This window comes from Anneissia japonica, unplaced genomic scaffold (genome assembly GCF_011630105.1).
Source record: "Anneissia japonica isolate Jap-2015-1 unplaced genomic scaffold, ASM1163010v1 scaffold287717_len1600092_cov198, whole genome shotgun sequence".
In the NCBI taxonomy this organism is placed as follows: Eukaryota; Metazoa; Echinodermata; class Crinoidea; order Comatulida; family Comatulidae; genus Anneissia; species Anneissia japonica.
The window spans coordinates 1255239-1273211 of NW_022755469.1; the positions used below are offsets into that span (position 1 = coordinate 1255239).

The following is a 17973-nucleotide window of genomic DNA, read 5'->3' on the forward strand; positions in this document are numbered from 1 at the left end:
TATATATATAATATAAATTTAAAAAAACAGAAGAGGAATCTGTCGAAGAAAGAATGCAAAAGAACTAAAAATTACAGGTACCATCATCCCAATCAGTGAAGGGTTGCGATTTCAGACTTATGTCTTTAATTTAACAGACATAAAATGGTGCATATGGGATGGATTGTGGCGTCAATGTAAAAACCACTTTAAATTGGAATATAAGTTGAGTAGGCCTAGGCATATATGGTTATCTCAGTATTGTAAAAAGTTGTACAATGCATGCTATTTTTCAGCCTAATTACCGTAAAAGCAAAATCTTTTGATCGTTCGGAAACTGTATCATATACTATTGAAGAGCAGCCTACAGGAATTGATCACGTGATTGATAAAGATGGGGTAATAACTCTGAAAACGAAACTAGACAGAGAAACATTCGGCAGCTATGTGCTCAGAATAAAAGCAGCTGATAGCCATGGAGAAAGTATATCTGTGGTAGGTAGTTATTATCAATACATGGTATCGATTCACACAGGGCATGGGAGCTGGAAGGCTCACTTCTCTTGACATTTCCAAACCCATAACGTACAGTAGTCGGAACCAAGATTCTGAAACTTAACTGCTAGAAAAAAAAAGACCACCGATACATACGCGCGCCCATAATGTATCTGAAATTTTTCGTACAGATATAGGCCTAATTACGAGAATATAATGAATGTATGAAATTGCTCATACATTCGTATACTATTATTCTCGTAGTATTTCTGGTGTCGAATTCAGATAGAAAGGACGATATCAAAATATTATATTTAATTATTATGCGGAGGGGCTGTTTTGGGTTCCAAAGGAGGTGCTGATGTTGTTCTAAAATTCTAGGTGTCCCTGTGACATGTAAAGGCATGAATAAACATGAAAATTATGGTTGAAGCGCATGCGCAGTAGTAGGGGACACTTTCTGTCACGGGGACACCTAGAATTTTAGAACAACGTAACTAAGAAGGCCTCTTCAGAATATTGATTGTAAGTTTCAAATGCACTCTTTTGCATCTGAAGTGGTTTGTAAGAGTTTTCTAATTGTAGCATATTCAAATCGCAGCTAATTTTAATGAAAGGTATGTACCCCGGTATGTACTTCGCAATTTAAACATCAGGAATGTTTATAATAGACATGCACATGACGTCACATTAAACTTTTCTAAAGTTTGACACTTAATTCTGATTGGTTGATCCTAAACAGGTACACATTAATATACTGGATGTTAATGACAATGGTCCTGTGTTTACTCAGTTCGTTTACCATTTTCGAGATATTTCGGAAGGTGTTGGTCTTGATACTAGTGTTGGCCAAGGTAAGTCCAACAACATCTTACTTGCCATGTAATGATGTAATACTACTACTTTGTGATTGTAGATTGCCCAAGACGACTGTATTCAGGCCTACCACTCACTTAGTATTAGACTTGCCACAAGTCTCTTATTTTTTTATTATTTTTCTCATTCTGGACAGCGCCACTAACGAGAAAGTTAATTTAGAGATAGACGGAATTCGAAAAAAAAGAAATCGAGTATGGGACGCCAATTAAATTAGGTATGGCGCGCACTAAGTGCAATAAAGAGTGAGTAACCTAAAATTAGGGCCTGGAACCCAGGCTAACTTAGTATGTGTAGGATAGCTAGGCCTTGGCTTGACCAGCCTGCCCTGGCTTGACACCAGCTTTGTCCAGCACCTAGGTCTAGGCTAGATTTGGATGAGCAAGACCTAGCATAGGTGGTAGGCCAGTAAGCCTAGTGTAGAGTAGGCTTTAGGCTTTAGCTGGGCAATACCTTAGCTAGGTGGGGCTATATAGGTTCTAGGACCTGCTTAGGCCTAGCCCAATTTTTCATTATGATTTTATCTGATGATTATGAAAATCATAATTAAACAAGTAAAAGTAAGTAAATGTAATAAAACCTAAATTTATTTTAATTTTTACAAAGTTGTTGTCAGTGATGAAGATGGCAAGTTTTATGGATCAGTTTTACTGTCAATTCCGGTTGGGGAACCATTCAGAATCGATGAGGATGGTAATATTTATCCTACAAGCAAGTTGGATTATGAATCTAATCCTGTGTACGATTTTGTTGTCACTGCTGTTGACCTTGGTGGTAAATCAAGTACAGCATCAGTTCGGATTGATCTCTTGAATATTAATGACATGAGCCCGATATTTAGTGAGTCTAGCTATGCGTTTGATGTTGATGATACAGTCGAGGAAGGTTACAAGATCAATACCGTTTATGCATCCGACCCAGATGGTGATTTGGTGACATTTTCTATTGAATCATGCGGTCAATGCCTGTTTGTTATCGATAGCAAGACAGGTAAATAAAAAGCCACTTTTTATGCAATTTTCCAGTACAATTGATGTCTAGTCTAATCTATAGTGTCCGACATAAATTGAATAACATAATTATAACATAGTACATTGAAATGCTTGCCATGGTTATCATCATCTTTATATCACTCAAATCTTAACCATCAACGTCATTCATGTCATCTTTACTCAACATCCTCATACTTTGAGCTCACAGAGAAATCTTTGTCAGTCAGGCCTCATTCATTGGCAAACAAATTTTTGTTTACAAAAAGCAAACAAGGAACCGTATGTTATTTTGTTTAGATTTTAGGTTGTTTGATTTGTTACCACAACCTAACTTTGTCTTTACATCATGTCTTCCTTAGGTGTTATCAGCCGCTCATCTGTGTCTGATAATCTGGATAAAGCTTCGTACAGTTTTACTGTTGTAGCTAGTGATGATGGTACTTGCTGTTCGGGTGCTGTAACCAATTCTGCTAAAACAAACGTAACTATAAGTATCAACGACATTAACGATAATGTTCCTGTGTTTCCTGATTGCAATTCTTACTCCCCGTCTATTCCAGAAAGATCGCCAAGACTGTCATCAGTCCTCATAGTAAGAAAAAAAAATTCATATATGCAATTTTTACAATGTTTTTATAAATGTTGAATTACTTATGTGTACAAGTGTTGCAATTTTGGTGCACTAAGGAAAAAAAGCCTCTATTCTTTTTTTGTACGCAAGGACATTTTAGCACAGTAAAATAAGGACGATTTTGTGAGAACAACTTATTCTAGCAGTCTAGCTAAGCGTAAATAGGCCTGCCGCATGTGAGATCAGTTTGCTCAGCAGAATGTTAAAGAACGCAGTACACTCTTCGGAAAAGAAAAGAGCAGGGGATTGTCTCCCTGCGTATTGCCCATTCACCACCAGAAGTACCCCACTGGAAATAAGTCTTTCAGACTTTCGTGGGTTATGCTTGGTCTTTACACCGAATGAAACCCATTCATCCACTGTGAATTTGGCTTATTAATTTGTTCTAGGTTACAGCCACCGATGCTGATCCAGGTGTAAATGGGGAGATAACATTTGAACTAAAAGAGAACGACTTAAAACGAGGCTATTTTGAAATTGAAGATCTTGGTAGTGGTCAAGGCTTATTAAAAACAAAAAGGGAATTTGATCGGGAGGTAGATGAATCATTTTCGCTGACGTTGCTAGCGGAGGATTCTGCTAAATATGGGCTGACAGGTTTCTGCCAGATAACAGTTATTGTCAATGATACAAATGATGAATTTCCTGAGTTGAGCCCAAGTCAAGGTAAGGCAAGACCCCTTTTTCAAATATGTTATCACAGAAGTGAACTAGAGAATCACTCAGTAGGGTGCATGCCTCGGTTCTTTCCCTGAATACTGGATAATATGCACATGGCTGGATAGACAATTCTATTCTTTTTTTTATTCTTGAGGTGCAAGTTTCAAGAAAACTTTTGAATTTCTGTGACCTTGACCTTGTCCCAATGTTTTCACCTAAAAATTTATTCACCTCTTATATCAATATGTACCATTCATTAATTTGTGTAATCTTGGACAGATGGACAAACAGCAATTAATACATAACCTTAGTATATAAACAAATGTAGTCAGAATTTGAAGTAATTAAGAAAATATTTGTATTTCAGAGTGTTTCAAAGCCATATAAATACAGTAAAGTAGCATCAAAGAACCTAAATACCTAAATAAAAGAGTACTTTGGAGTACATGTAATTAGTTTTGATGGTGCAAAATTTTCCATCCAGTTTCATTAATATTAATACAAATTTATGATGCACAAAAAAAAGTAGATTGATACATGTTTTAAATTTCATTCTTTTTATAGTGACCATTCCACGCTCACTAACAGTGAACAGTGTTGTAACAAATATAGAGGCATTTGATCCAGACCTGGAAGACATTGAGAAAGGTCTGATATACACGTTGGAGGACCCTAGCAATGAGTTTTATTTGGATGCAGATGGTACTCTTAAAGTTAAAGCTTCACTTGCTTCAGCTCCATCGGTAAATAATATTCTTCATAAACAATTCAGCCTATTAAAGCCCTGTCCAGACTATCAAATTTTATTTTGACAAAAACATGTGACATGCTTACAAAGGGTCATGATAACATGACCTCATGACCATATATGGGCATACAACAAACAGTTTTTGTCGTAGAAAATTTGATAATGTAGACCAAGCTTTAGACTTGTTTTGATTACTTTAATGCCAAGCACACATTGTGTACCTTGTTTCCATGGAAACCTCAGAATGCAGAGTGAGGCACATGTGACAACAATCTGGTCAGACTGATAATCGATAGGCGGTTGTGTCATCAAGCGCTCGCAGGTCGGAGTTGGATTTGTTATGAATCCTCCGATGTAGTGTGCGTCTGACTTAACATTTCTACTGTATTTAACTCAGTCTATGGCGTGTAAGAATTGGCTTGGGCAGCAGTGTTGGCAGTATGTGTCTTTATGGCAAATGACCACCTCCTCACCTTATTAGATTATTTTACGATAGCTTTGCAAAAAAGCATTTTATTTTATTATATACATTTCCTTTCATTTATTTTCTCATAAAACAACGCTTACAAAACAAAACCAGAATTACTATTGAAACAATACTGAGAAGCATTTCTAAGAAGTAAACCAAATTACTGAGAGAGTATATATAGTATGTGTGGGTGTATGTATGTATATAAATTTAAAATTCTCGAAATTCATTACACACCGAAGTAGTGACTAGTCTGCCAAAAATAGTAGGATTGTTTCTTAGTATTTCTTAATTATTATTACCTATGTTTGTTATGTTAATATTTTATTTCCGATTTGTTTCATTTAGGATATTGAACTATCCGTAAAGGTAACTGACCAAGCAGGCCAAGATCAAACAGGGACGGTTGAAATCACTCTTATTGATGGACAAGTGGATGCTCCCACCTTTACAGTACAGCAACTCATTGTTGATGTACCTGAGGATAAGCCAATAGGTGAAGAGGTATTCACAGTTACAGCGACTTCACCTGATCAATCAACAATAATATACATCATAATTCCTGGTAATACTCCTGAAACAAATAATCCCAGACAATTCTCGATTGACCAAGGCACAGGATCTGTGACCGTGTTCGGTGATAACTTGGATTATGAAAAAGTGCAAAGGTACCGTGTTGATAAATTTCTTTTCACAGAATGTGGCAGCTGCAAAAATGTTTTGTTGCGCAGTACTATCTACACAGCATGCGGCAACTGATCACCTACCCAGTGTTTGCATTTGGGTTTGCTGTCCGCATGTTCAGCATGGGGGTGGGGGGGGTGGTGGCTGGAAATCACTGAAAACAACACAGTAGTACAGTCAGTATGGCTCTTCAAACTTGTGATCATAGGCTGAATAACAAACTTATGACGATTATTTACATAAACAATGGTTCCAGCTTCATACATTCATCAGAACACATTAACTCTTATTCCCATGTAGGCAAAACATATAAAAGGTTTTGACAGGCTAAGAGCTAAGTCCTGGAGAGTACATTTTTATCCCATTAGCATAACTCTTTCCAGGTGATTTAACACAGGCTTCCCATCTAGACATTTAGTTACTTCCTATGCTGATTTATTATTTTTTTCGGATATTTAGGGCGATGTTGGAGGGCAATTAAACAACTTTTTTGTAGGCCTTATAATAGTACCTTCATTAAAATTCAGTATTGAACAGTCAATAGATACAATAAATAATCAGCAAGAAACCCCTTCAGCTTAAAAAGGGTCAGATGAGTCAAGTCAACTGCCAACCTTCAATTAATTCTTTAATTTTTTTTTTCAAGTTATGATCTCCTGATTCAAGCAACTGATTCAAATACCCAATTAGCAAGCTACCTGACTGTAGTAGTCAACATCGAGGATAGAAATGATCAAACACCAGAATTTGACTTGAGTGAGTATGTAGCAAACATTGAGGAGGGAGATTACACAGGTCAAAATAAACTGGTGGTGACAGTGCATGCTGAGGATGCTGATACAGTACCAATATATAAGATGGTAAGCCACTATAGCCAACAAAATATCACCAACCAGAATTAATTTTTTCAGAGGTGCACCCAGTCATGTTAGTTTTTAATCAACCAATTTTCTTCAATCATTTTGCAACGTCATGCTTTGATCCATCATTCCCCACAAAATAACTTCCTGTGTATGCAATTCTGTTATTGTGTTAAAATGAAAGTTTCTGATTAAAGCATAGTAGGTTGATGTGCATCAACCCTCAAATTCATGAATATTGTTATTAGTGATTTTATGTTTAAAGCTATAAAACTATATATGAATTTAAAATAGCTTAGCAATTAAGATGCTTGCCTTCTAATCGAAGGGTCCTTAAAAATATTACAACTATTTCAAAAAATTTATTTATTTAAATCAGATGAAAAATTAGGTGAAGTTAGGTGAGTCCGCAATGTAACAGGTGACATTATCAGATTTAGGGATGAGTCACTTGGCCCACACAAGATCTGATTAATTTTTAGGTGGAATGATTTTAAGCAAAGTTTAAATAGAAATTACAGGCTCTGTGGATTTTGACAGAAAAAAATGTTATATTACAGGTACTTTACGAACAGGATCCAATGGAATATAATTCTTTATTTGATGTTAATCAAGCCAATGGAGAAATAAGAACAAGCGGGACATTTGACCGAGAAAATAATGCATTGTATCTCATCTATATCCTAGCGAAAGATAATGCCCCTTCTTCTATTTCACCAAGTGAACCAAATATAGGTAAAAGCTATTAATTCTTTTTCTTTTCTTTAGTCACATATTCAGTTTTGACAAACTAAGTATGGTATTGACTGACATTTTTGATTTTCATTTTACAGCCACGATTAAAGTGAATGGCTTTAGTGTTTAAAATTGTATAATAGCAGGTGTGTGTCATTATGTAATAAAGTGGTGGATTTAACTTACAAATTAGACCATCATTTCAGTTCACAAATCTGCTTTGATATGCTAGTCACTGTCATGGTTCTGCTGTACAGTGTGTGAAGTAAAATTGTAGAATTTGTTAATTGTGATACTGTAAAGTCTGCCAGACTGGCGAGGGTCATTCTTTCTCTGTGTTTAGACCTTATTTTCAATCATATACCACAAGTCTTCTTAACTGTCGGTCGAGTGTATACCGTAACTATTCTTTGTTTGTTAAAACTAAAAGGTATAATCTTCATTTCATCAAACAAGATGTATTTACTTGAAATTCTCATTATTCCTTTATTTTTTCCCTGATTTGTTTGTCCTTGAACAAAAACACTGTATCTGTGTTTCTCTCTACCCAGGATTATCAGTGGCATATCCAGGAAGGGGGAGGGGTGTTAACGGTGCTTATGAGCAATTGACCCCTTTTTGTTCAAGTGTAAAAACAAAATAGTAAATTAATAGGTACATTTTACATAATATATTTACTTTAACATTAACATACAATCATTTGTTAATTTAATTCATAAATTATTTCATTTTTGGTTAATTAAGTAAATGATGCACATTCATCACAGCTTCAGTAATATTATTTGCCTTTGAGGTCAGCCACCTATTTTATCCATATCACAAAGATTCATGAAAGTATAAAGGTAAAGGTAGGGGAACACTGCTTTGAAAAAGCATTTTTTGCAGTCTCATAGTGCCATTTTAGGGTATCTATTCTTAAAATTTGCTCACCATTGGTGCGGCTGAGGTGCATGTGAACTCAGACCGACACTAATATTTAACACCCCTCTTTCCAAAATTCTGGATACACCATTGATTTTAAATGGTTACTGGCTACACAGACTACTGTTGGATGAGTAACAAATCCCCCAGAATATTGCACTGTCAGTGGCACAAATGCCATGGAAAGAGAGATGGACACTTCAGCCTGTGAGCCCGTAGCTGTCCTTTTATGTTTACATTTACCTTATTACTAAACTGAAACTTAACACACAAGATTAAGATGACTAAATATGTGCAGGGACATAACAATGGTGCTGCACTTCCTATCAAATGATGACGCCCCTGCATCACTGATCTGCATTCCTGTCAAAATTGCTTTCATGACAGTGGTAGTGCAATGTAATGATGGTGTTAACATTGTATAGTAATGTTCTTATAATTCAATTTTTTTTTTTAAACTTTTCAGCTAAAATTATAGTAACGGTCCATATCATTGATAGGAATGATAATAATCCGACATTTCCGAATGCTGCATATTCAGCTAGTGTTGCTGAGAATGCCAAAAGTGGATACTCCATTGAAACGGTCACTGCTGTTGATATTGATGAAGGTACAGTAGGAAGAATTGTTTTTGGAATTCAAACATTTATTTTAACTGCATTATTATTAATGAATCAATAAATATTTAATTTTCACTAAGGTTGAACGATCAGTTTATAATTATTTTTTAGCTTATTTTATATGATAATTAATAGACATAAAATATAGTCCTTATTCATCTATAATATTCTAGCTATAAAGGCAATTAATTTTCAATTCCTTTAAATTCATACTTTGTATTTGTTTCCTTTAAAAAGAGTTCCGTAGTTTACTGTTAGTTTGCCATTAAACAACTGTAAACATTGTTGTTGATTGCTATTAATACTATGTTTTTTTTACGTAACCTCTAATTTGTTAATATTGACCTTACGTTCTCAGATAGTGTATTGAACTACCTGATTGCTGGTGGAAGGACATTACCCGATATGTCACCTTAGTAGTTTACTCTTAGTTTGCCATTAAACAACTGTAAACATTGTTGTTGATTGCTATTAATACTATGTTTTTTTTTAAATATGTATTACGTAACCTCTAATTTGTTAATATTGACCTTACGTTCTCAGATAGTGTATTGAACTACCTGATTGCTGGTGGAAGGACATTACCCGATATGTCACCTTAGTAGTTTACTCTTAGTTTGCCATTAAACAACTGTAAACATTGTTGTTGATTGCTATTAATACTATGTTTTTTTTTTATATCTATTACGTAACCTCTAATTTGCTAATATTGACCTTACGTTCTCAGATAGTGTATTGAACTACCTGATTGCTGGTGGAAGGACATTACCCGATATGTTACCTTATCAAAGTGCTGTATTTCAGGTAGATTCTGAGACAGGAACTATAAAGGTCGCAGCTAGCCTAGACTTTGAAGCAGTTCAGACTTATGAGCTGGAATATATTGTTACCGATGGTTTACATGAGAACACTACAAAACTTACAATCAACATCCTGGATACAAATGACAATTCACCTGAGTTTGTTGACGACGTTTATAGAAGCTCAATTACAGAAGAGGAAGATAGTGTAGCCTTCCCATTTGATGTTTTAACAGTATGTTGCTTAAATTTTGATTAAGACTTACTTGTTACTTGTTTGGGATGCCAATTTTCCCTTGAGTAACGGGAATCTCCAGTAAATCAGCACAGTCTTGTGCACTGCTGCATGCCAGTAGAAACTAATACATCATCTGTAAATGCTTGCATGTTATTACTACTTTATTAATAATTGTCAGCTGAAAATTGGTATCACAAGGCATAGAAAAATACAGTTATATGTGGTTAGAATGCTCATTAAACCAGGTTTCCTGTAAGTGGTTTTTCCAATTTGGAATCCTTGTTTTTGCCTTGTTTCGATCAAGAGCTGGAAGTAGACATTTCATTTGAGAAAATTATATGTGTACTGTATATATACAGACTTGCAACCGTATTTCTTGTTGCACTTTGAGACTTTTGTATAAAGTGCTATATAAATTTAACTAAATGATATTTCTACTAATTGTAATTTATGTGTTGCCAGAAGAGGGCATTAATGGATGCTGGTCAGGACAATTCCTCTTTCATATGTTGCATGATATTATTTACATGATCATTATTCTTGGCCTCCTGATCCAAGTTTACTTGTTCTCTCTAGGTTCTTATTTACCACACACCTATGTTTCGTCATATTGAAAATTTATTCACTATCAATAATGTGCACTTTTTTTCAAACAGGTGTCAGCAACAGATGCTGATGCTGATTCTGGAACAATCCGGTATTCCCTCAAAGGACACGACAGTAATTACTTCGCGATTGATTCAACATCTGGAATGATAACACTTCTTCGATTTTTAGACTATGAATACAAAACAGAATGGCATTTCATTGCTGAAGCAACAGATGAAAACGGAGCAGGACTGACTGGCGTCACTGATGTACTCATCTCAGTGACTGACATCAATGATAATCCTCCTGAATTTAACCAGGCATCATATGAAGGTGAAATAGCAGAAAATGCTGGTGAGTGTTGTGGTTTATTTGTGCATTTGATTCTCATTGTCATAGGTTAGGTTCTCCTAACTATGCCAAAAATAACTGAAAATTTCTGTAGTCTTGTTATGATACCTCTACACAGTAAAAGTTTTAACTATATTATTTTTGTGACTGAAATACTGTACACGCCTTCCAAACCAAAGAGCTTGTGTTTTATCCTGGAAAAGTGTAAGGACCAACAGGAATTTGGAATAGAAGGGGCCCAAGGAGACACTTTTACATATATGGATATGCAGACCACCTCAGCCTACTTCAGGGTTCTTTCATCCTTTTCAAACACTTGTTCCTCAGTTCAATTCCATCCATGAAATGTTTATGTCATTTGGCATGTGTACAACATAAAGCAGCATTCCCTTTGTGAAAGAGCACTAAAGAGATTGTCTTTTGTGCTCTACCCAATTTGCAACTAGAAGAACCTAATTCACCAACAATCTTTTGACTTTCGTTTGTTGTTTTAGTATTCTACACCAGGGAAATCCATTATGATGTAAATTATGTGTCTAAAATGGATAGAGAAATTTCAGTGCACCCTGAGATAGCTATACATGTCCAGTACAAATAATAATTTGAAATAAAAATAAATACACAATGTTTTATACAGGTATTCTTTCATAATTATATATTAAAGTTTTTACAAAGATATTAACTTAATGATGTATACTTGCATTACATTTTTCTTGCAGACATTAGCACATACGTGATGACAGTGAGTGCTACAGATGCAGACTCGCCAGCTCAGTCAAACAATAAATATACCCTTGAACCGCTGTCTGAGTCTGACTTGCCTAGTGATGGCGTTGATGGAATTTCTTCATTTAGAATAGAGCAGGATGGTGATATCTTTACGACTATCGAACTGGATCGTGAGATAATTGACAAATACTATGTACTGGTAAAAGCTGAGGATCAATCTACCTCTGAGTCAGGTATTATTTTTTGTAATAATAACAATAATTACAATAATAATAATAATAATAATAGTAATGATATAAATAATAATTAAATAAAGGATAAATTTTAACTAAGAAAGGAAATTTTCAAAATAGTCAATTGCTGTAACTACTGCATGACCTATTTTCACCATAAAATTTAACCTCATCCTTAAATAAATATGTACCATGTAAGGTGGAATTTTCGTAAAATTTTAGGAATTCAACACAATTATTGAAATCCACATCATTTTATGATGATCCATTCATTAGTTTTGTATTTTAATTTTAGCTACTGCAACTGCAACAATTATCGTCTTAGATGTGAATGACAATGCGCCAGAATTCTACTTAGATCCTTACAGTCAATCAGTTTTAGAGTCACTGCCTGTTGGTGATAAAGTTGTGGATATTTTCGCGACTGATGAAGATATCGGAGTTAATGCAGAATTAAAATTTACATTTTTGTCTGGGAATGAAGGGTCAGAATTTGGAATTACTCGAAACCCAGTAAATAAGCAAAATGCTGTGATCTACTTAATGAAGGTAAGGTTAATATGTGATACTTTGTATAATTATTTTCATTTCATTTCATGCAAATATTAAACTGGCACACATTCAGACTAAAAGCAGATTATTTCAATCAAGTTTAAAATTGTAAATGAATAATAAACACATTATAAAATTAAATTGTATCTTTAATTTTATGGCTGTATATCTCAAATTCTTATTTGTTTAGATAAACCAGACTAATTATTTTCTTATTTGGCATAATATTTTTTAATTTTCTTCTTTTTCGTCATCGCATTATTAATGATGATTTATTATTTATTTTAGATGGTGGTCATATCCTAAAGTTTATTTTCACTTATTTTGACTACCATTCATATACTTTTTATACTCTTTATAATCATTTTTTTTACTGAAGATTATGAATAATTTGTTATGTATGTGGAAAATATAAATAAACAAAGCAACTAAACAAACAAAAACAAAAACAAGTTTAAATATTTAAAATATATTACAGAAATAGTATGTCACAATAATAAGAAAAGTAAGAAATTGGCAAAACCCCCTACCCCCTATAATTTCATCAAAACATTGACCTGTGACTTAAAGGATTTTTTACCTACCTATTTAGGAACTAGACTTTGAGACAACAGTTAAGTACGATCTGGTTATTGAAGCAAGTGATCAGGTTTTCGCCGACACTGCTACTGCTACGATCAACGTAGTTAATGTAAATGAAGCACCTGTGTTCGGACAAGAAACATATTTCAAAAGTGTTGTGGAGAATAATATGTCAAATCCATTCATCACTGTGTCAGCTTCAGATGTAGAAGGAGATGATATAAGGTAGGAATGAGAGGAAATAAGTGTGATAATGCTAAAGAATAACACCTAACATTTTAATAGCACTGAGTATTTTTATGATCTGAAAAATATTTGAAAAAAAACTCAGCGAGTAAGATATTTTTAATGATATCTTGTACATGATTTATATATTCATCAGAATACATTTTATTTGATTTTAACTTACAGTTATTGCATCTCAACATATACTGAATACAAGTATACACTTATTAATGTAAAAACATACTACATGTAAATCTACAATATACCAATTCTCAGGTATTTTAACTTAAAATTATTTATTTTCAATCAGTTATGAAATTGACCCAGCTACCAATGTAGAAAAATGGCTGGCCATTGATTCAGACACAGGAATTGTAACTCAAGATAAACCATTTGACCGGGAAGACAGTCCTACTCACAATTTCAGAGTCTGGGCAATAGATAATGGTAAGGCATCTTATCATTAAATTAGCATGTATTGTGGCTTCAGGTTCAAACAGCCTATTGTAGGCTAACACATACATTCGCTGAATTGACTAAATATATACCAGTATATACACAAAACAACAACACAGCAACATACAATATTGTGGTAAAGTCCAGGTACAGTACATAAAAAATGAAGATCTTAATAACAAAACATGAAAAAGATAATTATAGAATACAATACATAAAAAAAATATGTTTTGATATTTTGTCACCTTTATGATTTTTGTGGGAGAATGAATTTATCCAACATGGCATTTTACTTCCTCCCCCTAGGGAGCCCACCTGCGACTGGCTCTTGCACAATAAGTGTCACAGTGATCGATGTCAATGATGAATGTCCACGTCTTGAGGATGACTACAAACCAAAGACAATGGAGAACCAAAAGCCACCTCAGGTAGTTGAGATTATAACAGCCAAGGATCCAGATGAGGGTGTGCAAACACCATATAAATTCAGTATTGTGAATGGTGATGTCAAGGAAGGGCAGTACACTGTCAATGAAGCTTTTGAGTTGGAAACTATTAGTGGTATGATATACCAAGTTTTAACATTATTTTTACCATAATGAACTCAAGTAATGTTTCCAGTATAATCGATTGTTCAAAGCAATGACTTAACATTAAGTCTTTCTAAGATTTGAAACAGGAGGTGATTTTGGTTGTGAGAACAATTTTTCAATGTTTTCATTCAGGGGCAGATTTAGAGAGGGTGGGGGGGGGGCGCCATTGTAGTCTTATGTTGGTTACATTCACTTCCAAGCCATAAATCCTATATGTGTGATTGATCCTGCAAACTCAGATGGTTGTCTTAATGCTGATTGGTAGTACTGTTAATGCGTATGGGAATACACTGTTTACTGCCATTGATATTTAACTCAAATAATAATGAAACCATCCATCCCAAGGCACTGTCAATGCTACCCAGAAAGCATTATCATTTCCTTAGAAACTCAGAATTCATTTAGTTGTGATGCTCTATTAAACTCTTAAGGCCAATTCAGACAGCGTCGTATAACATAGCTGAACGCGATTCATCATCGGGGGACAGTCTTCTCGTAGGTAGTCGTGAGAAGTACTAAAAATGTTTAATATTCTACAACACAACTGCCCCGACGCAAAGCATCGAGTATGCGTTTAACTCGCACAGATACGACGCGACAACAAATTGCATCTGGCTGCGTTGGCCTTTATGAAGCTACTTAAATTACACATGATACATGGATATTACATGGATGCATGCTCATCTCATATAGATGCACCTGCTCACAGAAAAGATGTAGCAGGCGAAGGTTGCTAAGTCTATTTCTTGAATGCTTACCTGGATAAACCGAATAATTGCCATTGTTCCAAAAATGGAACACCCCTTCGAAAAAATAGAACAGTCCGACCCAGGGCGCCACGTACAAACCGTCTCCCTAACAATGGTCCTCATTCCCTGTTCGATGTTGTTCGTTGAAGGAGCGCCTTTGTGCTGTATTAGCCTAAATTGCTAAGACCATATGTCTCAAATTGTGTTCTTTGTTATCGTTTGTAAGACAATTCTTGGATTGCTATTTTACCTTGGAATTTTTTATTTCTTTTCAAGAAGTTTTAGACATATCCTTTCATTTTAGCTTGAGTTGTAGTCTCCTCTTTCATTATGTCCACACGCAAGTCATTGTGTCAAACTCGATGGACACTCGGAGTGCCCTTTGTGTCGCTCTTGCAGCAAAGCGGAGCCTTGCAAGGTTTGCGCACGCTGGCCCCCTACTAAGTTTGTGGTAGCTCTTGATTGGGCAGCTCAGGCTGCCACTCAATCTGAGAGTTCGTTCCCAGCTGTGTAGGGGGTTGTAGTGGCATTAGATGGTTCTCCTCTGCCGTTGGAGGGTCCTTCGGTCTCGCTCTCGGCTAGTCCCTCACCTTTTTCCACTCCATTTGACCTGGCTTTGGTGTCCTTGATCTCCAAACATGTGGGCTGTGTTGCTAGGGAGGTTTTTGCTGGGCTGAATCACACTTCGGCTGTGTCTGACCCTTCTATTCTCCCGGCCTCCGGTCCTCCTGTCCTTGGGGAGGAGGTCCTGTGGCAGGCAAGTAGTCCGAGCTTCTTGATTTGGAAGCTGTGGAGTTAATTCTCGGTTCCGATCTTTGCCAGCTCGTTGCCCGGGTGATGCCGGCCATTCTTGAACATTTAAGCATCTCTTTTGAGACTCCTTCCCAGGGTGGTTTGGGGGCAAGCCTGTGGGGGCCGCCAGCTCCTGCGTATCCCGCCCACCCAGTCCCCATTGTGCACCTCCATCCAGACCTCATTCTTCGGTTGAACTTCCAAGCGAAGTCTAAACTGGTTGCTGCTCCTCGGCATCTTACGGCTGCTTTCCCGATCCTCAAGGACCATTTCAAGCAGTATATTCAAACGCCTCCCATTCCTTGCACTGCCAAGGGCAGATTGTCGGAAGATCAGAAGCTTTCTTCTCCTTCTTAGACTTCGTTTTTGACCAAAGCACGGGGCGCGGCCGAGGAGGCTTTGTCCTTTGTGGATCGCACGGCTCGGAAGGGCATTCGCACCGTGAATGGGGCTGGCTTTGCTTTGTACTTCTTGTCTGATGCTGACGTGAGCCCATCTCTTGTCCCTAATGGCATTGCTCTCCTTTGGGCGGGTATTGGCCTTATTTCTGATACATGGATATTACATGGATGCATGCTCATCTCATACAGACACAACTGCTCACAAACAAGATGTAGCATGGGAAGGTTACTAAATTTTACCCACATATCCTATGTAAATTTTGTCATGTGTAAATTGGGTATGGGTTTAACTGGGGTTGTTCTTTAGTGAAGAGAAAATATAATGAAATTGCAGGATTTGAACCCAGGACATTAGGATTAAAAATATTAGTCCTAGCAGATAAAAGTACAATATAATTGTAACATTGTTGTTTGCATTTATATGTAATATACCGAAAGTAAATTAATTTGATAATTATATGGAGTGAATTATTTTCTTAATCATTGCCATCACTTTCACAGATACATCAGCAGAAATTAGAACCCGCAAGGAATTTGACCGGGAGTCACAGAAATTTTATGAAATGGAGATCAAAACTGAGGACAATGAGGGTATATCATGTACTTCAACTGTAACAATTGAAATTGGGGATGAGAACGACAATCCGCATCAGGCTGGTGAAAAATCAATGGCTGTCTTTACATATGAAGGTAATATTTTAATTGTTAAAACTTGTTACACAGCGCACATGAGGTGCGCAACTAATGACAAGTCGTTTAGACTGCCACTGACATTCAAGAGACAGCATCACATGTCAATGTGCTCACAGAGACCAGAGATGGATTCTTTGGCCGACGGTTGTCCAACCATTCATGATGCAGTGTGTGCCCGGCTTTGATTTCAAAGACTATTGAATCCCAGAATATGTCTTTGTCTAAATCTTTGTCCACACTATCAATTTTATTCGACACATAACTGTGATATGCCCATACTTTGGTATATTATGACATCATGCCCATATATGGGCAGATCATACAACATACAATTTGATAGTATGACAGAGCGTAGAATTAAAGTCATTTTTTATGTAAAAGAACAGATATAAATTTTAACATATCAACTGATGTAAAAACATTTTCACTTAATCCATTCTTTGTTGCACAGGCGGCACATCCACAGGTGTGGGGACAATACCTGTGGGACCGGTTAACTCACCTGATCCAGATGATGATGATTTGGATGAAAAAACATTTACCAAGCTTAATGAAGATGATTGGGTTTTCTTTGATGTAAGTATTATTATGATATACAAGCATCTTAAATTGTCTTTTCCAGAATGTCCCATATAACTTCATTTACAAGAATAAAAAGAAAAAAATGGCCCATTCCATCCATGCACTATTTTTCAAGGCCATGGTCTACCATGCTTGGTCTTTTGTTAATCTAAATCACTTGCAATGTCCATCAGTAATTACCTACAAAGCTTTAGTTTTAAGTGTTTTGTTTTACAAAAATTGTCTAAAAGATTGCTTTTTGGAGTCTATATTTTAAATGTTTAAGGGACTTTTCTAAATGGTCATTTGTCCCAGTCACCATGTAAATTGTCAAAGCATCACCTTTGATTTGTGTATTATTTGTTTTCTTATTTAGCTTGACACTGACACTGGGGTTATCCTGATAAAAGAAGGGACTCCAGATGGAATCTATAAAATGGAGATCCTAGTGCAAGATAATAAGTTCCCAGACCAGATATCCACGGTGACCGTTACAGTTACTGACTTGCCAGAGGAAGCTGTCTATAACTCAGGTTCTATGAGAATGTCTGGGGACTCCCAGTTCAATGCAGCAGAGTTTGTTCGGGAACCGAACAGCATCTATAACACCCTGCGAACTACCCTAGCTGAAATTCTTGGAACGCCGGAAGGCAATGTGGATGTTTTTAGTGTTATGGATGTTGAAGGTAAAAGCAATATGGTCGATGTTCGGTACTCCGCTCATGGGTCAACTTACTCTAAAGCAGCAAGAATGGATATG

At 36.0% G+C, this 17973-nt stretch overlaps 1 protein-coding gene across 1 annotated transcript in view; it reads left to right on the plus strand.

The window, feature by feature from the left end:
• Positions 1-17973, plus strand: part of LOC117123458 (neural-cadherin-like) — a 47665-nt gene that overhangs the window by 18488 nt on the left and 11204 nt on the right. The window contains exons 4-23 of the mRNA XM_033269374.1: positions 276-474; positions 1217-1328; positions 1957-2340; positions 2702-2934; positions 3363-3639; positions 4198-4376; positions 5199-5518; positions 6181-6394; positions 6955-7129; positions 8517-8660; positions 9398-9705; positions 10365-10650; positions 11367-11609; positions 11905-12158; positions 12754-12968; positions 13279-13415; positions 13731-13985; positions 16461-16649; positions 17104-17228; positions 17590-17924. Coding sequence (XP_033125265.1) covers positions 276-474; positions 1217-1328; positions 1957-2340; positions 2702-2934; positions 3363-3639; positions 4198-4376; positions 5199-5518; positions 6181-6394; positions 6955-7129; positions 8517-8660; positions 9398-9705; positions 10365-10650; positions 11367-11609; positions 11905-12158; positions 12754-12968; positions 13279-13415; positions 13731-13985; positions 16461-16649; positions 17104-17228; positions 17590-17924 — 4584 coding nt within the window. The remainder of the gene's footprint in view (positions 1-275; positions 475-1216; positions 1329-1956; positions 2341-2701; positions 2935-3362; positions 3640-4197; positions 4377-5198; positions 5519-6180; positions 6395-6954; positions 7130-8516; positions 8661-9397; positions 9706-10364; positions 10651-11366; positions 11610-11904; positions 12159-12753; positions 12969-13278; positions 13416-13730; positions 13986-16460; positions 16650-17103; positions 17229-17589; positions 17925-17973) is intronic.